At 53.4% G+C, this 13291-nt stretch overlaps 6 protein-coding genes across 6 annotated transcripts; 2 read left to right on the forward strand and 4 right to left on the reverse strand.

Moving 5' to 3' along the window:
• Positions 1-29: 29 nt before the first annotated feature.
• Positions 30-2293, reverse strand: BZA70DRAFT_289036 (putative GARP complex subunit Vps53; the record flags this gene model as incomplete). Its single annotated transcript, XM_064914085.1, has 2 exons — positions 30-1370; positions 1427-2293. 2 exons carry the CDS (start codon positions 2291-2293, stop codon positions 30-32), a joined length of 2208 nt encoding a protein of 735 aa, XP_064768885.1.
• A 400-nt stretch (positions 2294-2693) lies between these two features.
• On the forward strand, positions 2694-3083 carry BZA70DRAFT_289037 (uncharacterized protein; the record flags this gene model as incomplete). Its single annotated transcript, XM_064914086.1, has 3 exons — positions 2694-2780; positions 2845-2999; positions 3068-3083. The coding sequence occupies 3 exons, from the start codon at positions 2694-2696 to the stop codon at positions 3081-3083; spliced, it is 258 nt and encodes an 85-aa protein (XP_064768886.1).
• Positions 3084-3446: 363 nt separating this feature from the next.
• On the forward strand, positions 3447-5270 carry BZA70DRAFT_144884 (uncharacterized protein). The gene is made up of 2 exons (XM_064909663.1): positions 3447-4643; positions 4753-5270. Exons 1-2 carry the CDS (start codon positions 3809-3811, stop codon positions 5103-5105), a joined length of 1188 nt encoding a protein of 395 aa, XP_064768887.1. The 5' UTR covers positions 3447-3808; the 3' UTR covers positions 5106-5270.
• On the reverse strand, positions 4950-7514 carry BZA70DRAFT_144402 (Alpha/Beta hydrolase protein). Its single transcript, XM_064909661.1, has 2 exons — positions 5467-7514; positions 4950-5412 (listed from the first exon to the last, which is right to left on the reverse strand). Exons 1-2 carry the CDS (start codon positions 7436-7438, stop codon positions 5228-5230), a joined length of 2157 nt encoding a protein of 718 aa, XP_064768888.1. The 5' UTR covers positions 7439-7514; the 3' UTR covers positions 4950-5227.
• A 124-nt stretch (positions 7515-7638) lies between these two features.
• On the reverse strand, positions 7639-9496 carry BZA70DRAFT_266966 (uncharacterized protein; the record flags this gene model as incomplete). Its single annotated transcript, XM_064911066.1, has 2 exons — positions 7639-8162; positions 8221-9496. The coding sequence occupies 2 exons, from the start codon at positions 9494-9496 to the stop codon at positions 7639-7641; spliced, it is 1800 nt and encodes a 599-aa protein (XP_064768889.1).
• Positions 9497-10098: 602 nt separating this feature from the next.
• BZA70DRAFT_144400 (uncharacterized protein) lies at positions 10099-11956 on the reverse strand. Its single transcript, XM_064909660.1, has 6 exons — positions 11707-11956; positions 11595-11643; positions 11181-11237; positions 11030-11129; positions 10660-10966; positions 10099-10605 (listed from the first exon to the last, which is right to left on the reverse strand). Exons 1-6 carry the CDS (start codon positions 11735-11737, stop codon positions 10559-10561), a joined length of 591 nt encoding a protein of 196 aa, XP_064768890.1. The 5' UTR covers positions 11738-11956; the 3' UTR covers positions 10099-10558.
• Positions 11957-13291: the final 1335 nt, after the last annotated feature.

The following is a 13291-nucleotide window of genomic DNA, read 5'->3' on the forward strand; positions in this document are numbered from 1 at the left end:
TCTATGACCCTATCGCTCTCCCATGCAGGCTACTCTGTCCGCCATCTAAACTTTTCATTGTTGAACGCCCGTTTGACGATATTCGTCGACGGCAGATAGATCTTCAAGTTATCCGGCAAATCATCAGACTCGTTAGTGAGCACAGCTTTGAGCACCGACTCGAGCCTCGACATGACCCTAGCTACCAGATTAAGATAGGAAGCCGAAGCCTGAACGTCAGGCGGCGCGTCGATGACAGGAAGTCGCGAGAAGCTCTTTTTGAGCACGTAGCAATCCAGCAGGAGCTGTTCGGAGACGAGTTCGGTGAGCGGTTTGCAGCGCGCGATGTTGGGCAGGAACGTGCTGACGGTCATTTCGAGCACGCGGTCGCAAAACGAGCGGACAAACATCTCCTTGGGCGAGTGCTTTATGACCAAGCGCACGTTCGACTCAATTATCTTGATGAGCTCGGTCACGTACGCGCTCTGGTCGCCGACGCTGTGGAGTTTACCCCAGTTTGTGTTTAGCATCTCGCGCCAGGCGTTTTTGCTCTCGGCCTCGACCTTGCGGACGAGGCTCTGCACGGCGTTGTTGGTCACCGTCATGAACGCGTCCTTTTCCCGGTCAAAGTTGACTTGGGACTTGTACTCCTCGTCAATCACGTCCTGGATCCGTTGCTCGAGTTGGTCGGCGGTCGTGTGGCAGTAGTTTGCAGTCGACATGATCAGGCATGCGAGCTGGACATCGTTCTCCGTCGCCGCGCGCTCCTGCACGTGGGCCGACAGCGCGCGGTCGGCGTACTGCTGCAGATACTTTGCGAATATCTTTGCCAGGTTTAAAAGTTGCACGCCGGTCGAGATCTTGGCCGACTGCGCGAGAAGCTTGCGGTAGGACAGGAACAGATCGACCGAGGACGGGAGCACCTGCTGCGGCGAGTCGTCATCGGCTGACGGGGGGACGATCATCTGATTGCTGTACTGCGATACCAGCGCCGACAGTTTCCGGTCCTGGGATTCTACCCATAGACCCAAGTAGGGCTCAAACACTTCAGATATCGAGCGGCCAAACACCGACGACGTTTTGTCCGCGGCAGCAGTAGACGCCTCCGAGCTATCGATCGACGACCGCGCCTGGCTAAACCTCTTCTCCAAAAACTGCTCAAACTCCATAGTCTCCTCCAGCGCCTGCAGGAGCAGATCGACGTTGAGCGAACGCCCGCTCTGCGACAGATGAACTTTGTAGTCCTCCCTGGTGATTTCGCAAAACGACCGGCACAGCGCCTCGGCGACTAGCCAGTGCGGGGGGAAGATTTGGTGGATTTGGGGTTCGAGGCTTTTCAGCATGCGCTTGAGATATGAGTAGCGACGAGAGATGTTGTCCAGTGATCCAGCCTGCGCGTATCAGTCAGTATATTCATCAATAATAGAAATGAAGGATAAGGATCTACCTCCTCGCTTCCGCGGAAAATATTTCGATATTCGCGGAGTTGCACGTTGCAGTACCAGGTAATCTGTCTCTGGCGATAGGACTCACCGAGCGCGTCAATGAGCGCGCAAGCCTCCTGCAAGACCGTCGAGCGGTCGCCCATAAACTCCGGTTTCCGACCGTCGACAGCCATCTCAAAGTCAGCCGAGACCTGCTCTGCGATGTTGTACTGCAGACTCGCGACGTTCTTGCTCAGGTTTGCAATCTGGGTGATCGATCGATACGACTTGAAGTATCCGACGAGCTCGGTGACCGCCTCTAGCAATTGCGCGGCGTCTTTGTATTCCCGGTTCTTGACCATCAGGCCAAGCTGCTCGTACGCGGTCGTGAGCATCTGCAGCCGTTTCAGCATCGTCATCGACGCAGTCAGATTCCGCTTCGTCTCATCCAGCTTGCGGATATCGGCCGTCATCTCGGTGATTACGTCCTCGGCCACGACCGCGCGCTTGCGCACAGTCTCGATATGCTCAAAGATCTCCGAGAGCTCCGTGTGGGCTTGCGCGACGCGCTGCACGCTCGGCTCGGCCGCCGTCTGCGCCGCGAGCAGCTCTTCGATCTTGTCGTCCAGGCCGCGCGAGTAGGACCGCAGACTCTTGCGCACCTGCGGCACGGCGGAGAAGGTCTCGGGCGCGGCAAAGATCTCGGAGAGATGGGTGACGGGGTCATAGTCTGTCTGATCTAGGGGGTCGAGTAGCGATGGCTCGACTGGTTTGCTGTTGGTGTTGGTGTTGTTGCTGCTGCTGTTGTTGCTGTTGTTGTTACTGCCATTGCCACTGCTACCATTACTGCTGCCATTGCTGATATGCTTAGAATCTGGAGGTTCAGTCATCGTCGAAAAAGGGCCATAGTCCAGTCTGGGTATCTGACGACGCACGCCCGATGCCATCAGCGTCTGTCTGGAGCGCGAAAAGTCACCTTGCTGGATCCGCAAGACAGCTCTTTTCTCCTATTTCAATGCAGCTCCAACTACCAACCAAACCAAAGTCAGACCGAGCAGCAATTGCAGAATCAAAAGCGGAGAACAGGTTCGAGTGCTGCCGAGCAGCTGGCTGCTGTTTTGGCCGAGGCGGCGATGGGAGCAGCTGCACAGCCACACCAGCCACAAAACACAGCCACACGTTTCATTATCGAGGCTTCCTCACAAATTTTCATTCATCGCCGTTGTCATCAACATCATCACCATCGAAGCAGGACAGCGGTAGTTATCGATACAAACAAGAAGAACAGAAATGGAGCATTTAGGAGCACCCACCCCGAAGGAGCAGAAGAAGTTGGAGGAGATCAACGTCGATCTCATGATGAACGGCATCGCCGGAGTGCGTTTACCAAAGAGAATTGAATGCTTTATAGCGCAGACAGACTAATGACTCTTGGTTACAGATCTACATGAGCATGGTCGGCCGATGCTTCACGCACTGCATCAACGATTTGACCTCGAAGTCTCTTTCTGGCAAGGAGGAGAAGTGCCTCAAGACCTGCGGCGAGAAGTTCATGAAGTACCAGCAGCGGGTCGATTTGCGATACGGCGAGGAGAGGTAATCCCCCTTTGTGGATATCACATCGTTATATATTTTATAAAAATACTGACACAAATCGTCTACAGTGCCAATTTGCAGTAAACAGCTCGTCGGACTCCGAAGGCCTGCGCTCGAAGAAGAGCAGTCGTCGATCACCCCGGATGTGTTTTGTCGTAAGAAACCTCTTGGCGGATGAGGAGGCAGATAGTTTTGTACATACATAATCTCTTGTCATTGTTACCTCAGTTGGTTTGAATAGCGTTTAAATCAGAATTGTCGTAGGCTGCGTTGCGTTGTTGTAGCGCTCGTTTATGACTTGTCATGAGCACTCTACGATGACTGCGGTCGTCATTCCCTCCATACATTCCAACAACGGTATAGGCAGACTAAACAAAAACTCCGGACGAGAAGATCTAATACTTTTTCTCAGAAAGAGCGCTGACGCAATCTGCGACGGCCTATCCTGCGCCATCTCCGGACATAAACCGTGAATACGCCAACCTCGCCAGTCTCCCCTCGCACCCCTCCTCCAACTACAAATCTCACTCTTATACACTCTACAACTCAACCCCTCCAAACCACAAAAATATCATCTAAAACTAATCACAGTCAGTCGCTGTGCAGAAAGCAGAGAAATACCGAGCACCAAAACAGAAGCGTGCACGCCAACTTTATTTATCGCCCAAAACACGCGTTGCTCATCCTCACTTTGCACCCTCACCATCTTCACTCCCTCAAACTACTGTCTGCTGTCTACTGTCTTGTCTGCTACTCATTAAACAAACAACCCGCCTCTGTCTGCTGCGTCTGTAAGAGAAGCACGCACAATGACATCACCCCCCTCAATCCGCAAAATGATCTTCGTATCGCCCCTCAAACAACCCACCTCCCCATCCTCCTTCACAACCTCCCCCCTCCCCGCCGACGACACCTCCCTCTCGCTCGACACATCTACTTCCACACTGGACCTGACTACACCAGTGACCTACTCCAACCCCGCCGAACTCGACTTTGTCAACCGCGTCCCCGCATCGCGAAACCGCATCATTAAGAGGAAACCAGCGACGACTCTATCGTCCCCGTCGACGAGTAAACCGACAAAGCCAAAGTCTCCTCCGGCGCGGAATATACCAGGGAAACGAAAACTCTTGCCGAAATCTATCGATCTGGTAGACGATACCACCACCACCTCAGCTCAAGTACCTCCTTCCAGCTCGCAAAATGACACCGCTCCAACTACAGCTACAGCTACAGCTACAACGCGTCCGACGGGAAAAACACTGACCTCCTCCTCATCCACAACATCCCGCTCCAAACAACTGTCTGCAGACGACATAGCAAGTCTCCCCACATCCATCGAATCCAGCTCCTCCGCCCCCGCCGCCGACCCACCACCCTACGATCTCTCCGCCCCCGCCCCAGCTCCAGCCCCGCCACTTTCGCTCATCCCACCTTCTCAAACATCCTCCTCCTCAGTCTGGGCAAGAAAACTCCTTTTCCAAGCCACGGAAGCGCGCGAGAAATACGAAGCCGCGGCAGTACGCCTAGCGACTACCGAATCAAGCTGGCAAACAATCATGCAATCCAGCATCAGCGCAAACCAAGCCGCCGTCGACGACCTCAGACGATCGATTGCTGAAGTGGCAGGTCAAGCTAGCGAGCGTCTGTTCCCTGTCTTTATTCTGTCTTGAAAGCAATTTCCTGCTCTCTCTCTGTGCTTCATCGCGGTTTCGGACGTGCTGTTGTTGCTAACGACTGTTGATGGTACTAGTGAAGCAGATAAACCAAGATTTAGCAGTCTGTCTAACAGATATGCGCCGCGTAATCGCGCTTAATAGCGAACGCATCGATAGTGCGGATCAGGGAATCAAACTCCTCGCCCGCGAAATGCACGATCTGAAAGCCTATCTCCACCGAAACTCACCTTCTTCAACTTTGACCTCACATGAAGCTGTACAGCAACAAGACATCCCCGTCAAGCAGGAAAGTCGACCTGCAAACCATCCAACATCTACACAGACACATATAATCGCTATCTCATCCGACGCCGCGAGCGACGAATTCGACCTACTTCTCCCGCCCATCACCAGCGATAACCGACGGAGTTTACATCTAGACGACTAAACTTCTTGCTCAAACGGTAGCTCAATGCTTTGGAGTTTATAATTACTGCTACTTGCTTTGGATGTATATTCTAAGAGAATACAACTCTGTACTTTATCCTAAACTCTACACGATGCGCACGCTTAAAAGAAAATCTCCCTCTCCACGTTATCAACCACCTCCTCCAAAATCTGCGCCGCCGTCTTCGTCTCCCCCGCTCCACTTCGCTTCGTCGACGCAGACGCGGAGGAGTACGTGTTGATAAACTCGAAAATCTCTTTATGCCATCTTCGCGAGTTGTCGGGCTTGAGCACCCAGTGGTTTTCATCTACCAAAAAGTCAGTAAGTCGCTATGATAAAAAGAAAGAGAGGGGATACGTACCAGGGAAATGCAGCAGCTTGCTAGGAACACCCAACTCCTGCAGCACGTTAAACGCCAACAACCCCTCACTCTCCGGCAACCTATAATCCAGCGCGTTGTGCACGATGAAATGCGGCGTCGCCCAGTGATACATCCGGTTCATCGGATTGAACTTGTAATACCCCCTCGTGTTCTCCACAAACGAGCCCCCGAAATCATGCGCGGGGAAATACAGCTCCTCGGAGCCGTACTGGTTCAGCGTCGAAAACACGCCGTCGTGCGTCACGAGCGCTTTGAACACACGGCCGAGCGCAGAGCCTTGGATCCAGTTGATCATATATCCGCCGTACGACGCGCCCGCGGCGATCATGCGCTCGGTGTCGATAAACTCAAAGCTCTTGTAGCAGTACTCCAAGCCCAGAACCAGGTCGATGTACGGATACGAGCCCCAGTTGTTTTGGATCTTGTCGGTGAATTCCTTGCCGTAGCTGGTCGATCCGGTCGGGTTGATCGTCACGACGACGTACCCGTCCGGCCCGTTGTCCGCCCACACCGCCGGGTTCCAGCGCGTAGACCACGAGTCCGTCCACGCCGACTGCGGACCGCCGTGGATCAGGAACGCGAGCGGGTACTTCTTCTTCGGGTCAAAGTTCTCGGGATACACAATGAACCCGTGCACCTTGACCTCGCGACTGCCGGTGAACCAAAACTCCCCGACGCGAGATTCGGGTAACGTCGTCGGCGCGTCGAGCAGCAGGGTGGCTGAGTCCGTGGCGTGGTCGTAAATCTCAAAGTACGTAGACTTGACGATCGCGCTGCTCGACAGCAGCAACTTGGCCGTCGACGAGCCGATGAACGCGACAGAGGACACAGAGTGCGTCGTGCTCAGTTTCTGCGGAAGCAACCCCGGCGTCGAGATATCAAGCGTCCACACCACCTCCTTACCAACATCCTCGCCTACCAGCACCAAATAATCCTCCCGATCAGGCGCCCACATCACCGCCCCTGGAGAGCGATCGAACGCGCGTCCGTAGGTGACGTTCTTGCCCGCTCCGCCGTCGTTGAGATCATACACATACACGATATTCTGGTCAGACTCGTACCCGTTCTCGAGCATCACCAACCCCGCGATCTTTGTCGCGTCGGGCGAAAACACGGGGGACGAGCACGCGCCCAAACCGGCCTTGTTGAGCGGCTTCCCGGGTTCGTTGGTGTCGGTGTACTTGAGCACGTAGAAATACGTTGCCGTGTTATTCGCAGGCGACAGCTCGGGTGCTTTGGCGTTCACCACCAACTTATCCGCCGCGAGATCAAAGTCTGACGCGCTCGGGAACGGCATGATCGGAGACTCGATCCCCAGGCCCTTCAGATAATTCGTCAACGGCTCCTTCACCGTCTTCAGATCCGCGCTCAACAGCAGGCCGAAAACGGACTTGCGGTTCTCGCTCAACCAGTAATCCCAGTGCCGCACAAAGGTCGAGTCGTATAGCAACCCCGTATCCTCCTTCGCCGGCGCGTCGGGAGACAATAACTCGCCCGCCGGCGTAGCCCATCCTGAAGTCACCACGCGCACGCCGGCCGCCGACGCATGCGTCTTCAACAACGACACCGATCCCGGAAACTCGTAAATCTTTGCCTTCGCACCCGACCCAACGTCAACAGACCACAGCGCAGTATACTCCCCGCTCGTATTAAGATACAGCACCGTCGCATCGTCGCTGCCCGCCCACGCAAGATCCCCCACATCCGCCGCGTCCGCAATCACAGTCTTTGGCTCCGCCCCGGCCTCGAGCGCGATCGTCTTCAGCGCGCCGGACCACGCGCGCGTCGAGAACGAGTAGCTCGTCTCGGTGTAGACTGCCAGCGTGCCGGATTTGTTTGGCACGGCTTCGGACCGGCGCGGCGCCTGGATCACGTCGTCGTAGCTGATTGCGGAAACTAGCAGCGCGCTGCTGAAGCAGGCTAGCAACGCGGATCGAAGTAGTGTCTTCATTGCCGCTTCGAATGAGTTGTTGTTCTTCTAATGTCGCAAGAACAGGCTGCGAGTAGAAGTAGAGATGGTGGGGCGCACTGACGATGGCTCCTGATTCTGATCCCCATAAGAGCACTGTTCTCTGCTGTTTACAACCTACTGATTACAATCGCTACTTACAATTGCTTATTTCTTGACTGATTTTTTTATTATCTAGACTATCATCCCGCAGCCTTGCCCTGCCCTTCCTTAGACCCATTCGACACCCCGCGGTGCTTGCGGGACCCTTTCAAAGGCTTATACTTGATCGGAATCGACCCCGGAAAGTCCTCCATCGTCGCCTTCATCGACGGCAACGCGCTGTTGCTATTACTATTGCTGTGGTTCGCCGCATGATGCTGCTGTTTCCCTGCCGACGCTTTCCGCGTAGGCGTAGCCATCGCCTCTGTAGGCAACGCAGGGAACTCATTCTCGTCCGCCAGCGTGATATTCTTACGTCCGCCGCCGCCCGACAAGGACGACGAGGACGCCTGCCGCGGCGACGGCGCGCCGGGAAGAATCGTGGCCGCGCCCTGCGCCCGGCTTTCGAGGCGCGCGAGCAGCTCGGGCGGAATCGAGTGTAAGAAGACGCAGGTGCTGCCGGCGAGACAGGAGTTTTGGAGCCAGTAGCGGCAGACGGTTGCTGATAGGTCGTGGACGAATCTGCAGTCTTGGCGGGCGCATTGGCCGGTGGTGAGGAAGTATCCTAGATCGGTGTTAGTGTCATGGAGATTATAGATAGAAATTTAGAAAAGAGGACATACGGCAGACGGTGGGGATCTTAGCCTGATCCTTTCCAGAAGTACTAGACACAGGCATGCTATACGCCGGCCCGATAGTCTGCACCTTGACGTTCTGCGCGACAGACGACACCCTCCCCGACAGCTTATCATACAACTCGTTAAGCGTCACCGTGATATCATACCCATTCCGATCAAGCGACGCCACGATCGCCGAGTCCGGCAGATTCGCCGCCGCAGGAAGCATCAGCGCGGCGCGGATGTGCTCGAACGGCGAGGAAACGTCGTCGGCTAGCGCGGTCGGGGTGGACGCGGAAAGCGTGGGCGTGCTCGAGGTGAGCGGCGTGTGGCTTCCGGCAGGGGAGTAAACCGCGCCGTTCGCGGCAGCCAGGGCTGTGAATGATGAGGCTACTGTCGAGGGCGAGGACGCGGACGAGCCGGTTGAAGGGGCGATTGGCATCAGACTTGCGGGGTCCACTACCGCGTGCGATGATTCATAGTTCTCAAACGGTGAATTGTCGCCGTAGTCGGTGTACTGGTATGAGTACTGCTGTTGTTGTTGATCAGGCTGTTTCTGCTCCTGCTGAAGCTGCTGCTTCTGCGCCTGTGTAAGCGGACGATACAAATAATCGTCATCGTCATCACCCACGCCGCTGGCGCCCGCACTCCGTCCGAACGGATCAAACCCGCCCAACTCGCTCGTCAAATCCGCCAGCACCGCATTCGCCTGACTCTCGGGCGTGCTGCTACCCACCTGCTCGTCCTGGCTAAAACTGGGCTCGTACGAGTTCGGCGAGGCGCTGTTCTCCATCACGCTGCTGAAGCCGCCGCCAGTGTAGCTGTAGCCGCTGCCGGCGAAATGCACCGCGCTGCCGGTGCTGCCAAAGATGGACTCGGGCGAGGTCGAGCGCGTAGACGGAAGCGAGGAGCCGGTGTCGGTCGCGCTCATCACGGCGGCAGAATATCCGACCGCCGGCGGCCTGACGACCGCAATCGGTGAAGGAAATTTATGCCTTATAACTTTCTTCCTGATCGTGCCCCCTGCACCACCACCGCCGCCGCCGCCGCCGCCCGCGGCCTTGCCGAACGCGGACGACGACGATTTCGCGCCACTGGAGCCCTCGCGGTGACGCCATAATGTATCCAGGACGAGCGCGTCAAGATCTGCAGCGGTGAGAAGCTGTCCTTTTTGCGCGTAGTGTTTTTCGATGATGCCGGATATCTGATCTGTTTGCTCTTCGTCGAGAACGGTGGGATCGCTGAGGATGCGTTCGCATTCTGCTTTTAGAGCGTTGTCCATTTTCTTGTTGTTGTTTCTTCTATTCTTTCTTGATGTTGCTTGTATTGGTGCTGTATTGGTCTGTTGGTGAATGGGTGGACTAGTGGGGAAACTAGTAGCAGTTCAGAGTAGACGCGATATAGGCGTACATGACCAGTCGGAAGGACGAATGATGCTTATCAGCAGTGATGTAAGTAGTTGCAATGAGTTCTGAAAGAAACAACAGTTAGTCTCCATCAAACAAGGAAATGCACGCAGTCAAAGATAGACGAACAGCGAAATGTTGCTTCAAACCTCTGTCTGTTCACGCCGGGCTGCTTGATGCTCAAAACAGTGCTCGAACAAGGCCCCTCGCTCGTTCTTTCTCTCAATCTCTCAGTCTCAGCTAAACCTGCTTCTCTTCCTTCTTCTCTCTCTTATTCTCTCTCTCAATACACGCACACAAACGCAGGTCGTCAGCTACAAGCGGGGATGCCGGCAGCAGGGCAGGAAGGTAAATAAGACCAATTCACGACCGCAACAGGCCAACTCGGCGGGTGGACCATCGGTTAAGGTTTAAATCCACGTCACTATCGCTGCTGCTGATCCCGTGCACTCAACGTCGGCTCAGTTACTCTTCTATTTATTGTTTTACTTGTTGCTTTTAGGAAGTAGTTTGTTTGATTCACAGTTAGCTATTTCACAAATACTCAAACAAAACCGTCCGTCGTCGTAGTCGTCGCCGTCGCCGTCGTCGTCGTCGTCGTAGTCGCGGTCGTCGTCATCGTAACTCGTCGTCGTCGTGGTCTCGATGCCGATAGTCGCAAAGCAAACCTGTTCAAATCCTTCGACGGTTCAGAGGTATACCCGACACGATTCGAATCGATCGATCGATCGACGCCGTTTGGTGCTCTTAAAACGACGCGAGCGAGTGAGTGTGTGAGGCGCTCTAGATACAACAATCACGAAAAGTAGCAAGCCAACTTTTTACAACAACAATCGATGTCACTTCATCGTACATACAGCTCTCAAAATCACAACATATATAGCAAAACAAAGTACATAAAAGCAGAAAACAAGGAGTTTAGATACGTAAGTAAATGTTTAATCTTCGGCGACGTCGCCGTCCTGGTCGTCGTAAGATCTCTCTTCTATAATCAAGTTAGCAGAAGTTACACTCATCTATGTAACTGACAGTAACATACTCGGCTCATCGGTTTTATCGTTTCCGTACGGACTCTGGTCTCGCTCAGCATGCTCGCTAGCTTTGCTGTCCCGACGCTCGTCGTCATCGCGCGGCGAGCGACGGGGACTCAACGACCGGTTCTCACGAGGACTAGGCGAGCGACGAGGAGCGGGGGAGCGCGAGCGAGAATCGTCTCGGCCGCCGCGGCGGGGAGGAGGCGAACGAGAGTCATCGCGGCCGCGGCGGGGAGGAGGCGAGAATGAAGGCCGGCGTCGTCGAGGACGGTCTTCGAAGCGCCAAGAGGCGGAAGGCGTGTTGCGCGCCCACTGTAAAATTATAAAAGTCAGTAAGTTGTCAACTCACTAGAGATTTAGATGATTGGGACCGACCTCGATGTTTAGGATATCGCCGGACCGGATACGACGGTGGTGCATGTCATAGTAAGCATCTTCGGCATCACGACGGTCCTCATACTCAACAAACGCAAAGCTGTAGAGAGTCAGTATGTGTTGGACTGATCTGAAGTGCAAGGACACTCACGGTCTAGAAGAAGGATTGCGAGGAGCGGGGATATCGCAGCGCACAAGTCGTCCAAATCTACAAAGAAAGAAGTCAATATGAAGTACTTAAAAGTGATCCAGTGATCTCGCTCGGATATCGTATATACTCGTCTCTTGCCGGCCGGCCTATCCTAAATCAGCAACCCAGCAGAAAAGATATTGTAGCAGTACTTGCACAGTATATTTTCAAGTAGTCAGGAGGTATTCGGAGGCTGGGATAGCGACGTCGGGGTGGCGCAAAGGTGCGAGACAGATCGACGAAAGCGAGGTAAAGCAGTCGACAAGAAGAACAAGGGTCGGATGATGGATCGAGATCGCAAAGAGGGAGGAGAAGGAGGACATCGTGCTAGAGAAGACTCCGCGTGGGATCGATAGAGAGAGAAAAAGATCTTACCGTTCGAATTCGTGGGCGAGGTCGCGAGCGCGGACGTCGGATGCAAAGCCTAGAGAAGGAGGTGTTGGTACTGTACACGATAAGTAAAAGAGCTATCTGTGGATATACATACCAGTAACGTAAAGAGTAGTTCTAGATGCCATGTTCTGTATAGGATGAGATGGATCTGCAGATGAAAAGAGAAGTGAAGAGAGCGAGGAAGAAAGAAGATTGAGAAAGTTGATAACCCTTGCCCTGGAGGAGAAGGAGGAAATGATGATGGTCAGTGTATTAAGTACGGAGTATTTTATTAATGCTGTTAATATGATACTATTATTCGAATCAGTAGAATAAGAGCGATCTCTTTTATCTACTTATAATAGAATATTCTCAGAGATACAAGTGTTTATGAGCAGCTGCTTCTAGAAGCGAGAAGCCGCCGCAGAGGAAGTGGCGCAGATGTTAAGACGAGACGGATCATGCATATATTCACAATTTACTGGAGAAGATAATGAACGCAGGAGTAATAAACAACAAGAGCAGCATAGACAAAGTGTACATCATCAGATCATGAGACAGAAAGCACATCATCAAAGATCATAATTATGAATAATGAGGGTAAAAAGAATCATCCTGATCCTTGAGCGACCCCAGACCACTGCTGAGCGAGCGGTCGATGGGCAAAACAGCGCGTTTGTAGACGACGATGACGCGGAGGCCGTCGCGGACGACTTTGTCCCAGAAGCGCTCGAGGATGATTGCGCCGGGTTTGCCGTCTTCGTCGACGTGGACGGAGAAGGCGGCTTCGCCTTCGTAGATGCGCTTGTTTGTGTTTAGTTTCTGGACCATTGAGAAGAGGTTCTGGGGGGTTAGTATGTTGTATGAGCTAGCAGGAAGGTATAAGAGTGACTTACGGGGTAACTGCTGACTTCAACGAGAGGGATCAGGTACTGGTAGGTAGATCCGGTCGAAGAGTCGTCGACGATGCGGAGGTAGACGGAGCCAAAGAGGGACGCGCTGCTGGCTTTGAGGGTCGGGGAGGTGGAAGAGGCGGAGGAGGAGCCGGTGTAGGCAGAGCCGTTGGAGGGGCCGAGCATTCCGAGGGATCCGTTGCCTTGCCCGCCGCCGGACATGCGACGCTGGTAGGATGAGATGGAGGTCATATTTATCTAATAGAGCAGAGAGGAGTAGATGAAGAGAAGAAGAGAGTAGAGAAGAGAAGAAGAAGGATAGAGAGAAGAACAAAAGGAGAAGAGGAAGAGGAGAGGAGGGCGGGGGATATAAATATTGAGACAAAGAAAGTGAAGGTTTATAAAGACCAGAGAAGGACTGAGCCGATCAGAGAGGTTTCTGTTTCTGTTATCTACACTGTTGCACTCATCTTCTGATAGTGTACTCTGTGGTTATAGTGAATAGTAAAGGATTAGTAGAATATGATACTACAATTAATACAACTACAACTATTACTATTACAACTACAACACCACAATCATAGACAACAAATACAACAAGACGCGCATCTCCGCGACAGACGCTCCGCTTGGGGCGTAAGGGGTGAACATGTGATTCTGCTGTTATTCAGTATTCATATAGATTACATATAGTCACAACATATAGAATACAGATATACTAACTACTACTACACAACACAACACAATACATACATACACTACATAATACAATAGAATAGAATAACACAGCTCTCCTCATGACGTAGA

This window comes from Myxozyma melibiosi (assembly GCF_037950935.1).
Source record: "Myxozyma melibiosi strain Phaff 52-87 chromosome Unknown BZA70scaffold_4, whole genome shotgun sequence".
NCBI classification, from domain to species: domain Eukaryota; kingdom Fungi; phylum Ascomycota; class Lipomycetes; order Lipomycetales; family Lipomycetaceae; genus Myxozyma; species Myxozyma melibiosi.

Bases quoted from the DNA above. Each gene is read 5' to 3' on its own strand.
- BZA70DRAFT_144884 (XM_064909663.1), top strand. From the start codon at position 3,809: ATGACATCACCCCCCTCAATCCGCAAAATGATCTTCGTATCGCCCCTC. The intron at 4,644-4,752 runs GTCTGTTCCCTG...TGATGGTACTAG, and splicing joins GGCAGGTCAAGCTAGCGAGC to TGAAGCAGATAAACCAAGAT.
- BZA70DRAFT_144402 (XM_064909661.1), bottom strand. From the start codon at position 7,438: ATGAAGACACTACTTCGATCCGCGTTGCTAGCCTGCTTCAGCAGCGCG. The intron at 5,413-5,466 runs GTACGTATCCCC...ACTTTTTGGTAG, and splicing joins CAAGCTGCTGCATTTCCCTG to ATGAAAACCACTGGGTGCTC.
- BZA70DRAFT_144400 (XM_064909660.1), bottom strand. From the start codon at position 11,737: ATGGCATCTAGAACTACTCTTTACGTTACTG. The intron at 11,238-11,594 runs GTAAGATCTTTT...CTTTCTTTGTAG, and splicing joins CTCGCCCACGAATTCGAACG to ATTTGGACGACTTGTGCGCT. The intron at 11,130-11,180 runs GTGAGTGTCCTT...GACTCTCTACAG, and splicing joins CGCAATCCTTCTTCTAGACC to CTTTGCGTTTGTTGAGTATG.